The following is a 13,010-nucleotide window of genomic DNA, read 5'->3' as shown; positions in this document are numbered from 1 at the left end:
GACAATGCGAAGATCCTGAGTCAGCTCAGCAAATTTGTTATATTAGGCCTATATATATCTGCAGTGTTCCAAATCCCAATCTGATGCTTAAAAACAATCAAACAGATTAATTTTATAAAAAAGTTATAGTTATTTAAATATTTTAAGTTCCTGAAACACATTTTTACTTTTGAGTAAAGTACAAGGATTATTTTGGATTAACTTGAAGTTTTGACTAAAACTCAAAAAAATTAATTTGCTCCTTGTTCAATTTACTTAATTTAAAGACGTTAATTTAACACAATTGGTCGAGAAGAATTTTCAATTCACAGCATGCTTTGCGTCAGACTGCATTAGGACAGTCAATTTTAAAATGCGATTATTTTGTTTGGTTTTCAGTAAAGTTAAAGACTTGTTAGCATTTCATGTACACTTATCTTGGATAGATGTTGACATATTTTTCAGTTTTGTGGTTGTGGTTACCATTTTTCAGAAGAGTGGTGCATGTGCGTAGGCTGTGGGAGGCTAACATGTGATATGTCATTAGTGAGCAATGATTGCCCTAACGCCAGTTCTGAGATCAATCTCTTCCTGCTCATTTTGGGTTGCATAAGTCAAGGTTTTTGACTTTTGCATATTAAGACTAAGAAATATGTAAAATAAAGAAACTGATAAAATTGAGTTAAGTTTATTTTTTAGTTCTTATCTTTTAAGTTCTGTCTACTTAATTTAATGAGAAGGCTGAATTAAATACTTAAGTCTCTAATATTTAAAACTTTAATTTAACAGTAATCAAAATTTAAGAGTTCTGCTTACTTTAACCAAGAACCTCTAAAACAAAACAAAAATTGAGGCAACGAGTTGCCTTAATTTTTTTGAGTATTGCCAATTTATCGGCATCTTACAGAATTCTATTGTAAATGGCACAGTATACACGGTCTATTTGAAAATAAACCACTAAGCAATGATAATAGTTAAAAACTTTCTAGGTCATGATCTCACTGTATGTTTGCTTCAGCAGCTGACATCCACTTAACATCTCACAGATAGGCTATATGTGTTTTGCATTTTAATTGAATTGTTGTGTAAAAACTTTTACTTTCTATTTAAATGATAATCCAAAGTAAAGATGTTAAAATTCAAGGCTCATATTATTTTAGTTTATTAAAAGGTCAAGTGCATTGCAATGTGGGATATGGTATCCCATACAGTTTGCAGGGGTTGTATATGAAAATTTGATCCAGTAATATGCTAAAAACCATTCCAGATAAAATAGAGAAAAACAGCCATTAAAACTAAAACGTAATCTGATGTTCATTGATATGAATAGTTGAATGAGTGCACTGAGATCTCAGCTGTGGCTCAAAGCTCCTCCTGCAACAAAACCTCATCACGCGCTCATGTGCGCTGTCAGTGCGCGCTCGGACCACAGCACAACCTAAACCTCTACAGGACAGATAAACCCGGACTGCGATCAGGCACACATCTGAAACGCGATCTCAAAACAGCGATCCGCCTGTCTGTTTGGATGAATCGCAGTGTTGTTTTATAATCTCCAGTCCAGCGGAATGTCCCGGAGGAAACAGAGCAACCCAAAGCAGTTCAAACGTGAGTTTTCAAAAGCGGATTTAATTGCTACGTTTTTCTTAACACAGGCGGTCAAACTGTGCGTTTGTAATAGTTTTAATTCAGCATAGTTTCATAAGAAATGTCTGATGTATCGCCGATAAAGAATTGCTGATCATTCAGATGTTGACGTGAAGTCGGAATGATTGTTGTCTTGACGCATTTATATTTTGCAAAAGATATTGTTGAATTGTGTAAACTGAAATAAATGACACAACTGCAATACCGAGATGTTTGAAAAACAGTACGAGCTCACAAGGGTTTGTGACTTTTCATCATTCACTTCTAAAACAGCATAACAAATTTAAGACAACTTCTTTGTTTGAACCATGAATGAAAAAATGACTAAACGTCAAATAATCCTAATAACATTTTTGAAATAATCTGCAGCAATATTTTAATAACAAGTATATTGAACATTAGAATTTTTTATCCTATGTATAATATGTTTTTGGAATAAATAACTGTCCTGCCATCGCTCAACTGTAGTTGTAAAAGCACATTGGATGAGGCAAGCTTGTAATATAACAACGTAACATTTACCCAAAATGAGCTAATTCCTCTATCTATTCAATACATGTTCATTATCTTGCTTATCAGCATATTGCATAAGTGCTGAAATTGTTTACCTGGCAGTCCAGCCATATCTGCTCACATCACATCTGTTTTGTGCTTTTCAAGGTCTGCATTTGTTGTGATACCTCAAACATTCTGTCGAGTGATCTGAAACAGTTCTTGAATTTGACTTTCGAGTCATTTACTGTAGGCTAGAAAGCGCTGCACCTGTAAGCACGAGAGCTTTCCCAGCCACCTGCTCATAGCAAAGGACAAAGAGGTTGTTATGGGTAGAGACACTCCTCATTTTTTTTACATTTTGTTCCCAATTGAGCACACTTTGCCCTGTTATCTGAACCCTGGCGTTTCAACCTGGATTTTCATATTTTGCCTATTCCCTTCTCTGGGGTGCCCTCTGTGAGGCAGATAAAGCCTGAGTACTGAAAGAGCTCCATTAATTTGCCCCGATGACTGTGGCGATAAGGCCAGATAATGGGGTAGATAAACTAGGGAAGATATACCATCAGAGACCCCATTATTACCATTAGAATTCCAGCCCAGCAGTCTGCTCCAGCCTGATAATCCCTCCCCCATCCTCCACTTCGGATGATAAGACAAGGAATTGTCAGTCCGCACTCTCTTTATTAGCCCGCCTGGATATTCCGATAATATGGTGATAAATTATGTATTTTCTCTTCTCCCACTATTTTAGCGCTATTGGAAGATCTCTGTCCCTTCTTATGGAGAGATAATAAGTGCGTTAGGGGTCATCTTTTCTTCTATTACCGAACCTCCCCCTTCTACTGGTGTTTAGGCTTTTATTGTAATAAGAGGTTGATGATAAAAGCTGATAGGACGGTCAAGGTGTCTTGGTGGGAGAGACGTCACTGCTATCAGATCTGCATCACCAGTGCAGACTGGCACCAGCTGTTCATCTCTGCCTGTTATCACCCCACTGTGGCCAAACATGCTGCACATGTGCCCAGATTGGCAATGGTTCGGAGAGGCGGGTTCGCCAAATTTATGACAGTGGATTAAAAGGCCAGGACAGTTAGTTATGGTTCTCTTTAGAATTAGAAAAAAATGCAGTTATTTGTGAATTTTCATAATTCATTTGAGTATAGTTCAGGCTTTTGAATACTTTTAACAGCGAGTTATTGCTGTTGAATATCAAAATGTGCCTTTCAATGTAAATAAAAGAATGTCATTTTCATGAATGACTAGAATTACACACAGAATTATATGTTTTATATGACACACTTTTTATATTTATTTAAAAACAGTAGCTCCGTATAACGTATTTGGACACTTAAGCCACAATGCAATGGCACTTGATTAGATAAGAAAACAATAATAATAACAAAGCAATAGCAATTTATGAACTTATCATGTATGTGAACTATGTGGTTACTCAGACAGAAAGTAACCCGATTTCTCTCTCCAGGTTGTTTTAAGTCTTTGTAAAAATGACTGTTTTTCACATGGTTTTGTATTTTGTATTTAATATTGTATTTAATCACATCTAATGCAATGACATTCATACATTTGAAGTGTGATGTCATTAATGTCCAGAGACATTTTGGGGTCTCTTGACATGTTTTGAATTATTTGCAGAATGAAGTTTGGGCACATAAGTTTGCAGCAGTGAACCATTTCTCTTTCATTGTTTTATAATTCCTCAATTATTTATTTGGCGGCTGTCATTTGTGGTCGTCACCACTAAATTTGGGCTGTCAGAAAACGACGATTTATTTCATTATTATACCCTATCAGGGATGTCATATTTGTTGCCTCTCCTTTATTCTTTTTTCAATCCGTTTTGATTAACTTCATCTGCCAACTGTCAGCGTGAGGCATCTTTCAGTCGCAATCTATCTCTCATAGATCAGTGCAATATAAAGAGAGGGCTTATTGTGTGCCAACTTTCTCCACAGCATCTGTTCGGCACTAATGAGCTATGAAGTGCTGTGGCTCACTAGGCTGCAAAAGAGGAGGAGGAGAGGTGGGATGCCAGCCGCCTGTCTTACCCTCCTCCAGGAACGCAGCGAGACAGGCGAGTTCAGGAATGCTGCTACTGTTTGTCTTTGTTAAGCCGATAGTTCCGCTCCAACAATTCCAGAATAGCTGTGTGAGAGTGATTAGTGATACGCTAGGTAAGAGAGAACGTATAGTCGGCCGATCATTATCGCTAAATAAACCCCAGAACGGATGTAAAGTATAGATTTGATTTAAAATGATTTGTATTAGGTAAGGAGAAAAGAGCACGGAGTGATATGCTAGATTAACAGCTCTGTAGCAGATTGGTCCCCTGAGATAATGACCATTACATAAAAATGCCACGATTGGCAAATCAGAATCAAGTATTCCATTGCTGTAATTTTTGAAATTGAAATACAGTGTCTAAGACAAGATATGTGTTTTATGAATTAATCTGTGCAGTATCCAGAAAAAACTGTCCTGAGACTAAAATCATGCAGGTGATGGAACCTGTTCCTGATGCCAGAAAAGCGTCATTTTAAAGCAGTCATAAACAAACATATCGGTAAGAGCAATATTTTAGCGTTTTGCTGTGATCGAGTTTACCGTCAGTCGATAACCATGCCTGTTTCTTTCAGTTTCAAAATATACTGACAGCCTTCAATAAATGTTTGTTATAATTCAAACAGTTCACTTTAAAATGACAATTGGCCTAATGGCCAATTTAATGTAGATATATACATGGAATTGAATAACACGTATGACTCACACAAAATTGCTAACAACATAAATGATCACTTTTCTCTAAAAATGTCTTAAAATCGACGATCAGCCACCCTGCAAACTAGAATCAAACAAACATAAGAAAAAAACGGTTACATTCACCCATACAAAAGATTGTCCTTAGGCTGAATCCGCGGCCGGCCCTCAGGACCCACCGCTTTAAGAGAGGCCGACGGAATCGATGGCAAAAACAAGATAAGCGAGATGTTTATTTGACGAGACTTAATCATTGATGCCCTGCTCGGCGAGTTCCTCTATCAGTGATGTCCAGCGGCTCTAACAGAACACAGCACTTTTATTCCTCTCACCTTCATTAAGCCCAAAGAGTTCAATGATGGTAAATCGATAGCTGTTGTCAGACACACACATTGGTGGCTGGTTTTGAATGGGAACAATAAGACGGCTCAATTAGGATATTTGTATTGAAAACATTGTTGAAGCAGTAATGTTTGGAATCACGTAATCTTATTGTAACTATTGTCACTAAGCGCAGGAGATCTTGACGGGTCTGTTCTGATACGGTCACAGACAGCAGGGTAAAACAAAGCCAAACGCAGGGAGCTGCTCAGTTTTCGATCAGGTGCCGACCTTTGAGTCGAAGGGTTTGTTCCCTTAAGTGTGATACTGTGATTAAAAGGAAACAAATGTCATGTCCATTATTTTAACATGTGAGTTTAATATTTCATTCAGTACATGGGAATGACATGAAAATGGACTGCTTAGTCGACTTTTTGGATCCGGGTTGGTTGTTTTAATCATTACAATCCAAACAATTCAAACTCCTATCAAGAACCTCAGGCTTTAGCTGTAAAAACCTTTAAATAAAGTTGTTTAAGAAGCAAAAATATTTGCCGGTGCAATAAAAGATTTGTTTGTTGGGATTACAGAGCTCTGCCGGCTCATTTTAACTCCGGCACTTCCACAATAACTGTGATGGCATTCGGTGCTTTTAAAAACGCTGTGGAAAATCGCTAATGGCACGAATCCGAGGCACTAATAGATGATAGCTGAAGTTTGGGAAAGCATCTTATGCCAACTGTGCTTAAAAGTTCGTAATTCAGAGTGCTTTGGGGTTGAGTCTGCAAAGCTGTTGATACCAAATGACAGACTTTAGGTTGTTTAATTGCCTTAGTGATTGTACAGTGTGCTTGTGGGATACTGGAATACTGTTAAAGTATAATTATTTGTAGTTTCATTTTATATCAGGGATTTTCTTGAACATTGTAGCCTATACCAGTTATTTGGGGTGGCTTTAATGAATTGCTATAAGACTTTCAGGTTTTCCAGAGAAAAAAAATATTTTTCTCTTTCTCCAACATGGTGAGCAAATAGTTCAAGTTGAGACTTTTGCTTCGATTTGTAATGTTTTCCACAGGCTGCACTTGAAAGAGAGAGATTTCCAGATGATGAAAATGATACTATCCACATAAATACAAAACTCTATACTCCTACTTTGTCAGCAGTTTTTTCTTTTGTGTCTATTTATTTCACCTTCGAATTTGTAGGAGAAACGTATATGAAGTAGATACTTAAATTAACATTTCTGAGAACTCAATTATCTTGTCTACAACTCTAAAGGAGTTCAAATGTAATTCCACACATTCTCTGTTTCACAGTGTAAACAATGACTGGTGCATCTTCCCCCATATGAAATTAAATTCTATGAATAAATTCACAGTTCAGTGTAATAAATGCCTAACTGTGCTCTGAACGGAGCTCTTCTAAATGTAGTTGATTGGTTTATTGTGTATTTCATTGATTTCAGGTTTAGGTGTTTGTGAGCAGATAATGCAAATCTTTAAAGTCAGAAAACCGTTTGTCAGACAAGGACATTGTAGGTCATTGTCTTAAAAACAGTTTATTATTCCCAAATATCAGGGAGCAGTGTTATCTGTTGACTTTGAGAGCTGAATGTACAGTTTATAGCAGAAGTAATTTATGTATAGAAGTAATTATTAATTTACTCTTTTAAAAACTAAAGAGTGACGGCAGGAATTGGATTCATGAATATCACTGTGCTTCTTTAATGCCAACAGCTTTTCTGTCCAGCCCTTACATTTTCAGTCCAAACAAACGATATCAAGGTTGTTAGTATAATACGGTCTGTTTAATAAGCTGTATTCATTAAATATGAGCAGAACAAATTTCTTTGTAAATAATTTTTTTTGTAAATGTAAATTAGGAATTGTTAAGCACTGTATATTTACAAAACATGTCTATTGAATTGAATGCACCATATCGCTGCTGTCCTTCTGAAACCTCGTGAATCCATATTTAGTGATTTTTATTTTTTGCCATAAATCATTATTATTAGTGACCATTTGTTTGTCACTGTGTTTTGCAAATATCTAACCAATAAAAAGTATCAAAAAGTGCTTCTCAACTTTGACAAAACAGTGTTTGTTCATTGCTTAAAAATTACATTGCTGGTTTGTTTTAAACCCAAAATATTTGAAAATAATAATAATAAAATCACTGAGAATTACTAGAAGCAACAGTAAGAATCAAAAGTTGAAGTTTTATTAAGGATCGAAATGCAAGACAAAAGGAATTCATAAAAAGCATGCAATATTTTAATGCTCAATGAACAATAAAACAGAACAACATCAAAAAAAGAAACGACATCAATAAATTACATTAGTTTAGATTTTAAAGGTTATTAAAGTGGCACAAGTAAATATAAATAGTTTGACAACTTTCCACTTCATAAACTCCTAACTTTTTAGAAAACACAGTTAACAAAGTGGCACGAGTAAAATGCTTTAGGGCAATTCCAGCGTTATGGATGTGACATAAAAACACTCAGAGAATGTATTTGTTACCAATATACTGAACCATTTGTTTATATTTTACTAAACCTTTGTTGGTAGAAATGCACTTATATGATTAAATATCAGTCTATGCACAAGTTTTCTATTAAAAAAAAAAGGGAAATAAACACGCGCTAGGATGTGAAAAAAGGACACCGTTTTCGGGAGGCGACAAACTTTGTAGGATTTCTGTGAATTAAAATGTACAAACAATACCTTAACTTGAAGAGAGACCTCACATGGGTATTTGAACCACCAAATGTTGATATCGGTGCAGCTAGTACAGTAAAAACCTTATGTAAAAACGTTATTTTCTCATGGTATTGGTTGACATTGGCAAGGAATGTATTAGTCTGAGAACTTTCCTCTTCATATGAACTCACAAAACAGTTTAAAGAGCGTTAGTTGTTTTGGTTCCAGTACTGCTTGACCTGACATATCCACGGAGCAGTCTTACTGAAGAGGATCTATCTTTTCCTGGGAGTTAGTAGACAACAGTGTGGTGTGCACTTCGGGAAGTGGATGTCCAGCAGGAGGGTTTCTTTATCAATTTGTTCATCTATAAAGAGAAAAAGGGAGAAGAAAAGAAACAAGAAGAGAAGAATGTAAGAAAACTGGCCTACCCAGAGCACAATGGGTTATAATGAACATATAAAGAAACACATTTGCATTTTACCAAAATAAAGTTTACCTTTAAGATTGGTATCAGGACATCGAAGTTCCATTCCTCTTTCTCCTGAACAGAATTATCCATTATTATTAGCTGTCGTGACCCTGGACACTGAAGGTCTTTGTCTGGCACGGTGTGTTTGTCTTTTGTCGAGCACATGTGAGTTGTTGGGACAGTTTGTCATGTGTTCGGTGTCTACGTCACTACCCCACCCTCGTGTCTCCCCGTCAGGCTTTCCCCTCACCGGTTTCCCATCACCTCATCACGCTGTTCACCTGTAGATCGTCCCGGCCATTAGTTTATTAATTACTCTCTCTATCTCACCTGCTACCCATTAGGTTTCCCTATTTAGTCCCTATTGTACCCTCGTCTTGTGTCAGATCATTGCCTGTTTCATAGCCTATGCTGACTGCCTCAGACTAGCGCGTCTAGCTCTGTTAAAGCCTTGTCTTATCCTACTCTGGTCATAGTTTTGATTTTCCGTGCCTCCCCTGTTTTGGTTTATTATTTCACCCCTCAGTTCCCGCCGGCGCTCCGGATCTCATCTCTCTTCGGTGGTCAGGCACCTCACCTCTTACCGGACACGCATCACCAATAGGAGAACTAAGGAATCTCTCATCGTGAGTTAGACGGGTCGAGGAATCTCCCCGCACAAAACCTCTACGGCTGTGTCGTTATCCCCGTGAGATTTTCTTGCTCTCTCTCTCTGATTCTTCCGGGTCGAGTTTCTCCCCGTGGACCGTGTGCCTTTGACCACCTGGACTATCTTGTGTGTGGACTTTGTTTTTGTTTGCTTTTTCCTTTTTGCCAATAAAATCTGTCTGTTACCCCCGCACTTGAGTCTCCTCTGTCTTGTGTCATGACAGAACGATCTGACCACGCACGTGACACAGCGGGGGCGGACCATCTACGGACCTCGCTACAGCAGCAAGGAGCCATGTGGGCCATCAGGAATCTCGGCTTAACGCTGCTACACAGGAGGTGGGAATTCTGAATGCTCAGGTGGCGGATCTGCTCCAGCAGGTGACCACCCTGCAACTGGAGGCTGCCAATCTCCATTCCGCCACCGCCCATAACCCCCGCGGATCCCTCCCCAAGCCGGAACCACACGCCAACAACCCACCCCTCTATGGTGGAGATCCCACTCCTGTCGGGCCTTCCTATCGCAGTGCGCCGGGGTATTCGCGCTGCAGCCGCGTCATTACGCCACCGAGGAAGCAAGCATGGCGTATGTGTTAACCCTCCTTACTGAGGTATCGCCGTCTGGGAGGCTCAGGCTCCATGCTGTCGTTCCTTCAGAGCCTTTCACATGGAGATGACAAGTCTATTCGACAGGTCGGCTCAAGGGGATGAGGCAGCCGCCCAGCTCTCTCGGATCTCTCAGGGCAGAGGATCTATTACGGATTATTCTGTTCGATTCCAGACGCTGGCGGCCGCCTGTGACTGGAATGGGGGGGTTCTGCGGGCACGATTTCTCGACGGTCTCAACAGCGCTATTGCGGATGAGATCACCACCCTTGACCTTCCACAAGACCTGGAGGAACTCACTAATTTATGTCTGCGGGTTGAGACCGGCATCAACACCCGTCGCCGTCAACGACCCTCTCCCTTGGCTGACTCGGGACGTGGACACTACTCCTCCCGCCAGCTCTTCCCCGGAGGTAGAGCCTATGCAGCTGGGTCGATCTCGGCTCTCTCCTAGTCAGAAGCAGCAACGTCTCCTCCAGGGACTATGTTTCTACTGCGGCAAACCAGACCACGAGGTGCTGCAGTGTCCATTAAAGCTTCAGCTTCCCGTACCCAGCTGCCATTTCGACTGTTTGTCGAGGGTGTCTCTCACACTGGTCTCGCCCCCTGGTGGATTCCGGCGCTGAGGGGAACTTCATTGATGCCTCCATGGCTCGTAAGTGGATGATTCCAGCTATAACCCTCCCCCAACCCATTTCGGTCTGGACGCTAGCGGGACATCCCTTCACCTCCATCACCCACATCACCCCTCACGTAAGCCTCTTTCTTTCGGGTAACCATTGTGAGCGGTTAAAACTGTACATCCTCGATTCCCCCAATACTCCCATCATATTAGGGCATCCTTGGTTGTCACAGCATAACCCTCACATGGATTGGGCTAATAATTCTGTTTTAGCTTTGAGTTATTTCTGTCATGTGTCTTGTCTTGGTCCTGCTCCTTCTCCTGTCTCCTGTGTTTCAGGTCGAAGCCGCCGATTTAACCGGGGTCCCGGAGGAGTATCACGATCTTCGGTCCGTGTTCAGCAAGTCACGAGCCACATCTCTTCCTCTGCATCGCCCATACGACTGTGCCATAGATCTTCTTCCAGGCACTTCTCCGCCCAGGGGCCGTCTGTATTCCTTATCCGCTCCCGAAAGAGAGGCCATGGACAAGTATATTTGCAGTTCCTTGCAGGCTGGGCTCATCTGCCCCTCCTCCTCGCCGGCCGGTGCAGGCTTCTTCTTCGTCCAAAAGAAGGATGGCTCCCTGCGCCCCGGTATTGACTATCGAGGTCTGAATGAGATAACGGTTAAGAATAAGTACCCCTTACCGCTCATGTCTTCGGCCTTCAAACTTTTACAGGGAGCCAGGGTCTTTACTAAACTAGACCTACGCAATGCCTATCACCTGGTTCGTATCCGTGAGGGGGACAAGTAGAAGATGACATTTAATACACCCTCGGGACACTACGAGTATTTGGTTCTCCCGTTTGGCTTGACCAATGCTCCTGCCGTCTTCCAGGGCCTCGTCAATGATGTTTTGGGAGACATGATTAACCTTTTTGTCTTTGTTTACCTGGATGACATCCTTATCTTTTCCCCTTCTCTCCAGGAACACACCCAAAATGTGCGTGAGGTCCTCCAGCGTCTACTGCAGAATCAGCTTTTTGTCAAGGCAGAGAAGTGCGACTTCCATGCCGATACGGTTTCGTTCCTTAGCCATATAATTTCTCCCAGGGGCATTGAACCTGATCCCGCCAAGATCAAAGCCGTTGCCGAGTGGCCCGACTCACGCAAAGCTTTACAGCGGTTCCTGGGTTTCGCCAATTTTTACCGGTGATATATCCGGGGTTTTGGCAAGGTGGCCACGCCACTTACGGCATTGACCTCCACCAAGTTTTTGTTCAAGTGGAACTCCCAAACCCAGGTAGCCTTTGACAATCTCAAGTCCCGTTTTGTCTCTGCACATGTTCTTTGTCTTCCAGATCCTGAAAGACAATTCATTGTTGAGGTCGATGCTTCTGATGTCGGGGTAGGCGCAGTTTTATCTCAGCGCTCCAGCCGTGATGAGAAGGTGCACCCCTGCGCATTCTTCTCTCACCGTCTTAGTCTTGCGGAACGCAACTACAATATCGGTAAAAGAGAGCTGCTGGCGGTTCGGCTGGCCTTGGGTGAGTGGCGCCACTGGTTGGAGGGGTCAACGCAGCCCTTCTTGGTCTGGACGGATCATAAGAACTTGGAGTATGTCCGTTCAGCCAAGAGGTTGAGCTCTCGTCAGGCCCGTTGGGCCCTCTTCTTTGGCCGGTTTAGCTTCACTATCTCGTACCGGCCTGGGTCTAAGAATGTTAAGCCCGATGCACTCTCTCGCCTGTTCGAGGCTCCCGGGGAGGAGCTTGAGGCCGAAACCATTCTCCCCAAGGAGATGGTGGTCGGGGCTATAACCTGGGACCTCGAACGGCGAGTAGTGGTGGCCGGTCGAGAGGTGCAAGCACCAGAAGCGTGTCCAGCGGGCAGGCTGTTCATGCCGGCTACGCTTCATCCTGACGTCCTTCAGTGGTGTCATGCATCCAGGTTGGTTGGCCATCCAGGAGTCTGGGGCGTCCGTACGTCAGCGGTTTTGGTGGCCCTCCTTCTCCACCGACGTCAGACAGTTCGTGTTGGCTTGCCCCGTCTGCACCCAGTGTAAGCCGTCCCATCGTCCTCCTGCTGGTCTGCTTCGCCCTCTTCCCATCCCCTCCCGCCCATGGTCACACATCGCCTTAGACTTCGTCACTGGCCTCCCCCCCTCTGGTGGCAACACCGTTATCCTCACGGTAGTGGATCGCTTCTCTAAGGCGGTTCACTTCATTCCCTTGCCCAAGCTCCTCTCCACCCGGGAGATGTCTCAGCTGATGGTGGACAAAGTCTTCCGTCTCCACGGTCTTCCGGTTGACGTCGTGTCCGATAGGGGTCCTCAGTTCACCTTCCAGTTTTGGAAAGAGTACTGTAGACAGATCGGGGCCTCTGTGAGTCTGTCTTCAGGTTTTCACCCCCAGACCAATGGACAATGTGATCGAGCCAACCAGGATCTCGAACGGAGACTCCCCTTGTCTGACGTCTCAGAATCCCAGCTCCTGGAGCCAGCATCTCTCTTGGGTCGAGTACGCCCACAATTCCCTCCCCGTCTCCTCCTCAGGTATGTCCCCGTTTGAGTGTTCTATGGGTTATCAACCTCCTCTGTTTCCTTCACAGGAACTCGATGCTGCAGTTCCCTCTGCTCTGGCATTCGTCCGGCGGTGTCGTCGCACCTGGGTGAGAGCCAGAGAGGTTCTGGCCCGAACCTCGCAGAGGACCAAGGCAGCGGCCGATCGCCACCGGTCATCTCCTCCAGTCTATGTGTGTGG

The 13,010-nt window shown here is 42.4% G+C and overlaps 1 protein-coding gene across 1 annotated transcript in view; it reads left to right on the top strand.

Annotated features, from left to right (window-relative positions):
• Nucleotides 1-1,407: 1,407 nt before the first annotated feature.
• zfpm2b (zinc finger protein, FOG family member 2b) overlaps nucleotides 1,408-13,010 on the top strand; it is a 59,776-nt gene continuing 48,173 nt past the window's right edge. The window contains exon 1 of the mRNA XM_057353958.1: nucleotides 1,408-1,587. Within this exon, the coding sequence (XP_057209941.1) occupies nucleotides 1,548-1,587 (40 nt within the window). The 5' untranslated portion in view covers nucleotides 1,408-1,547. The remainder of the gene's footprint in view (nucleotides 1,588-13,010) is intronic.

The sequence above is a fragment of the Triplophysa rosa genome, linkage group LG16 (assembly GCF_024868665.1).
Source record: "Triplophysa rosa linkage group LG16, Trosa_1v2, whole genome shotgun sequence".
In the NCBI taxonomy this organism is placed as follows: Eukaryota; Metazoa; Chordata; class Actinopteri; order Cypriniformes; family Nemacheilidae; genus Triplophysa; species Triplophysa rosa.
Note: the sequence above shows the minus strand (reverse complement) of the source record. Positions and strands in the feature narration are given on the sequence as shown.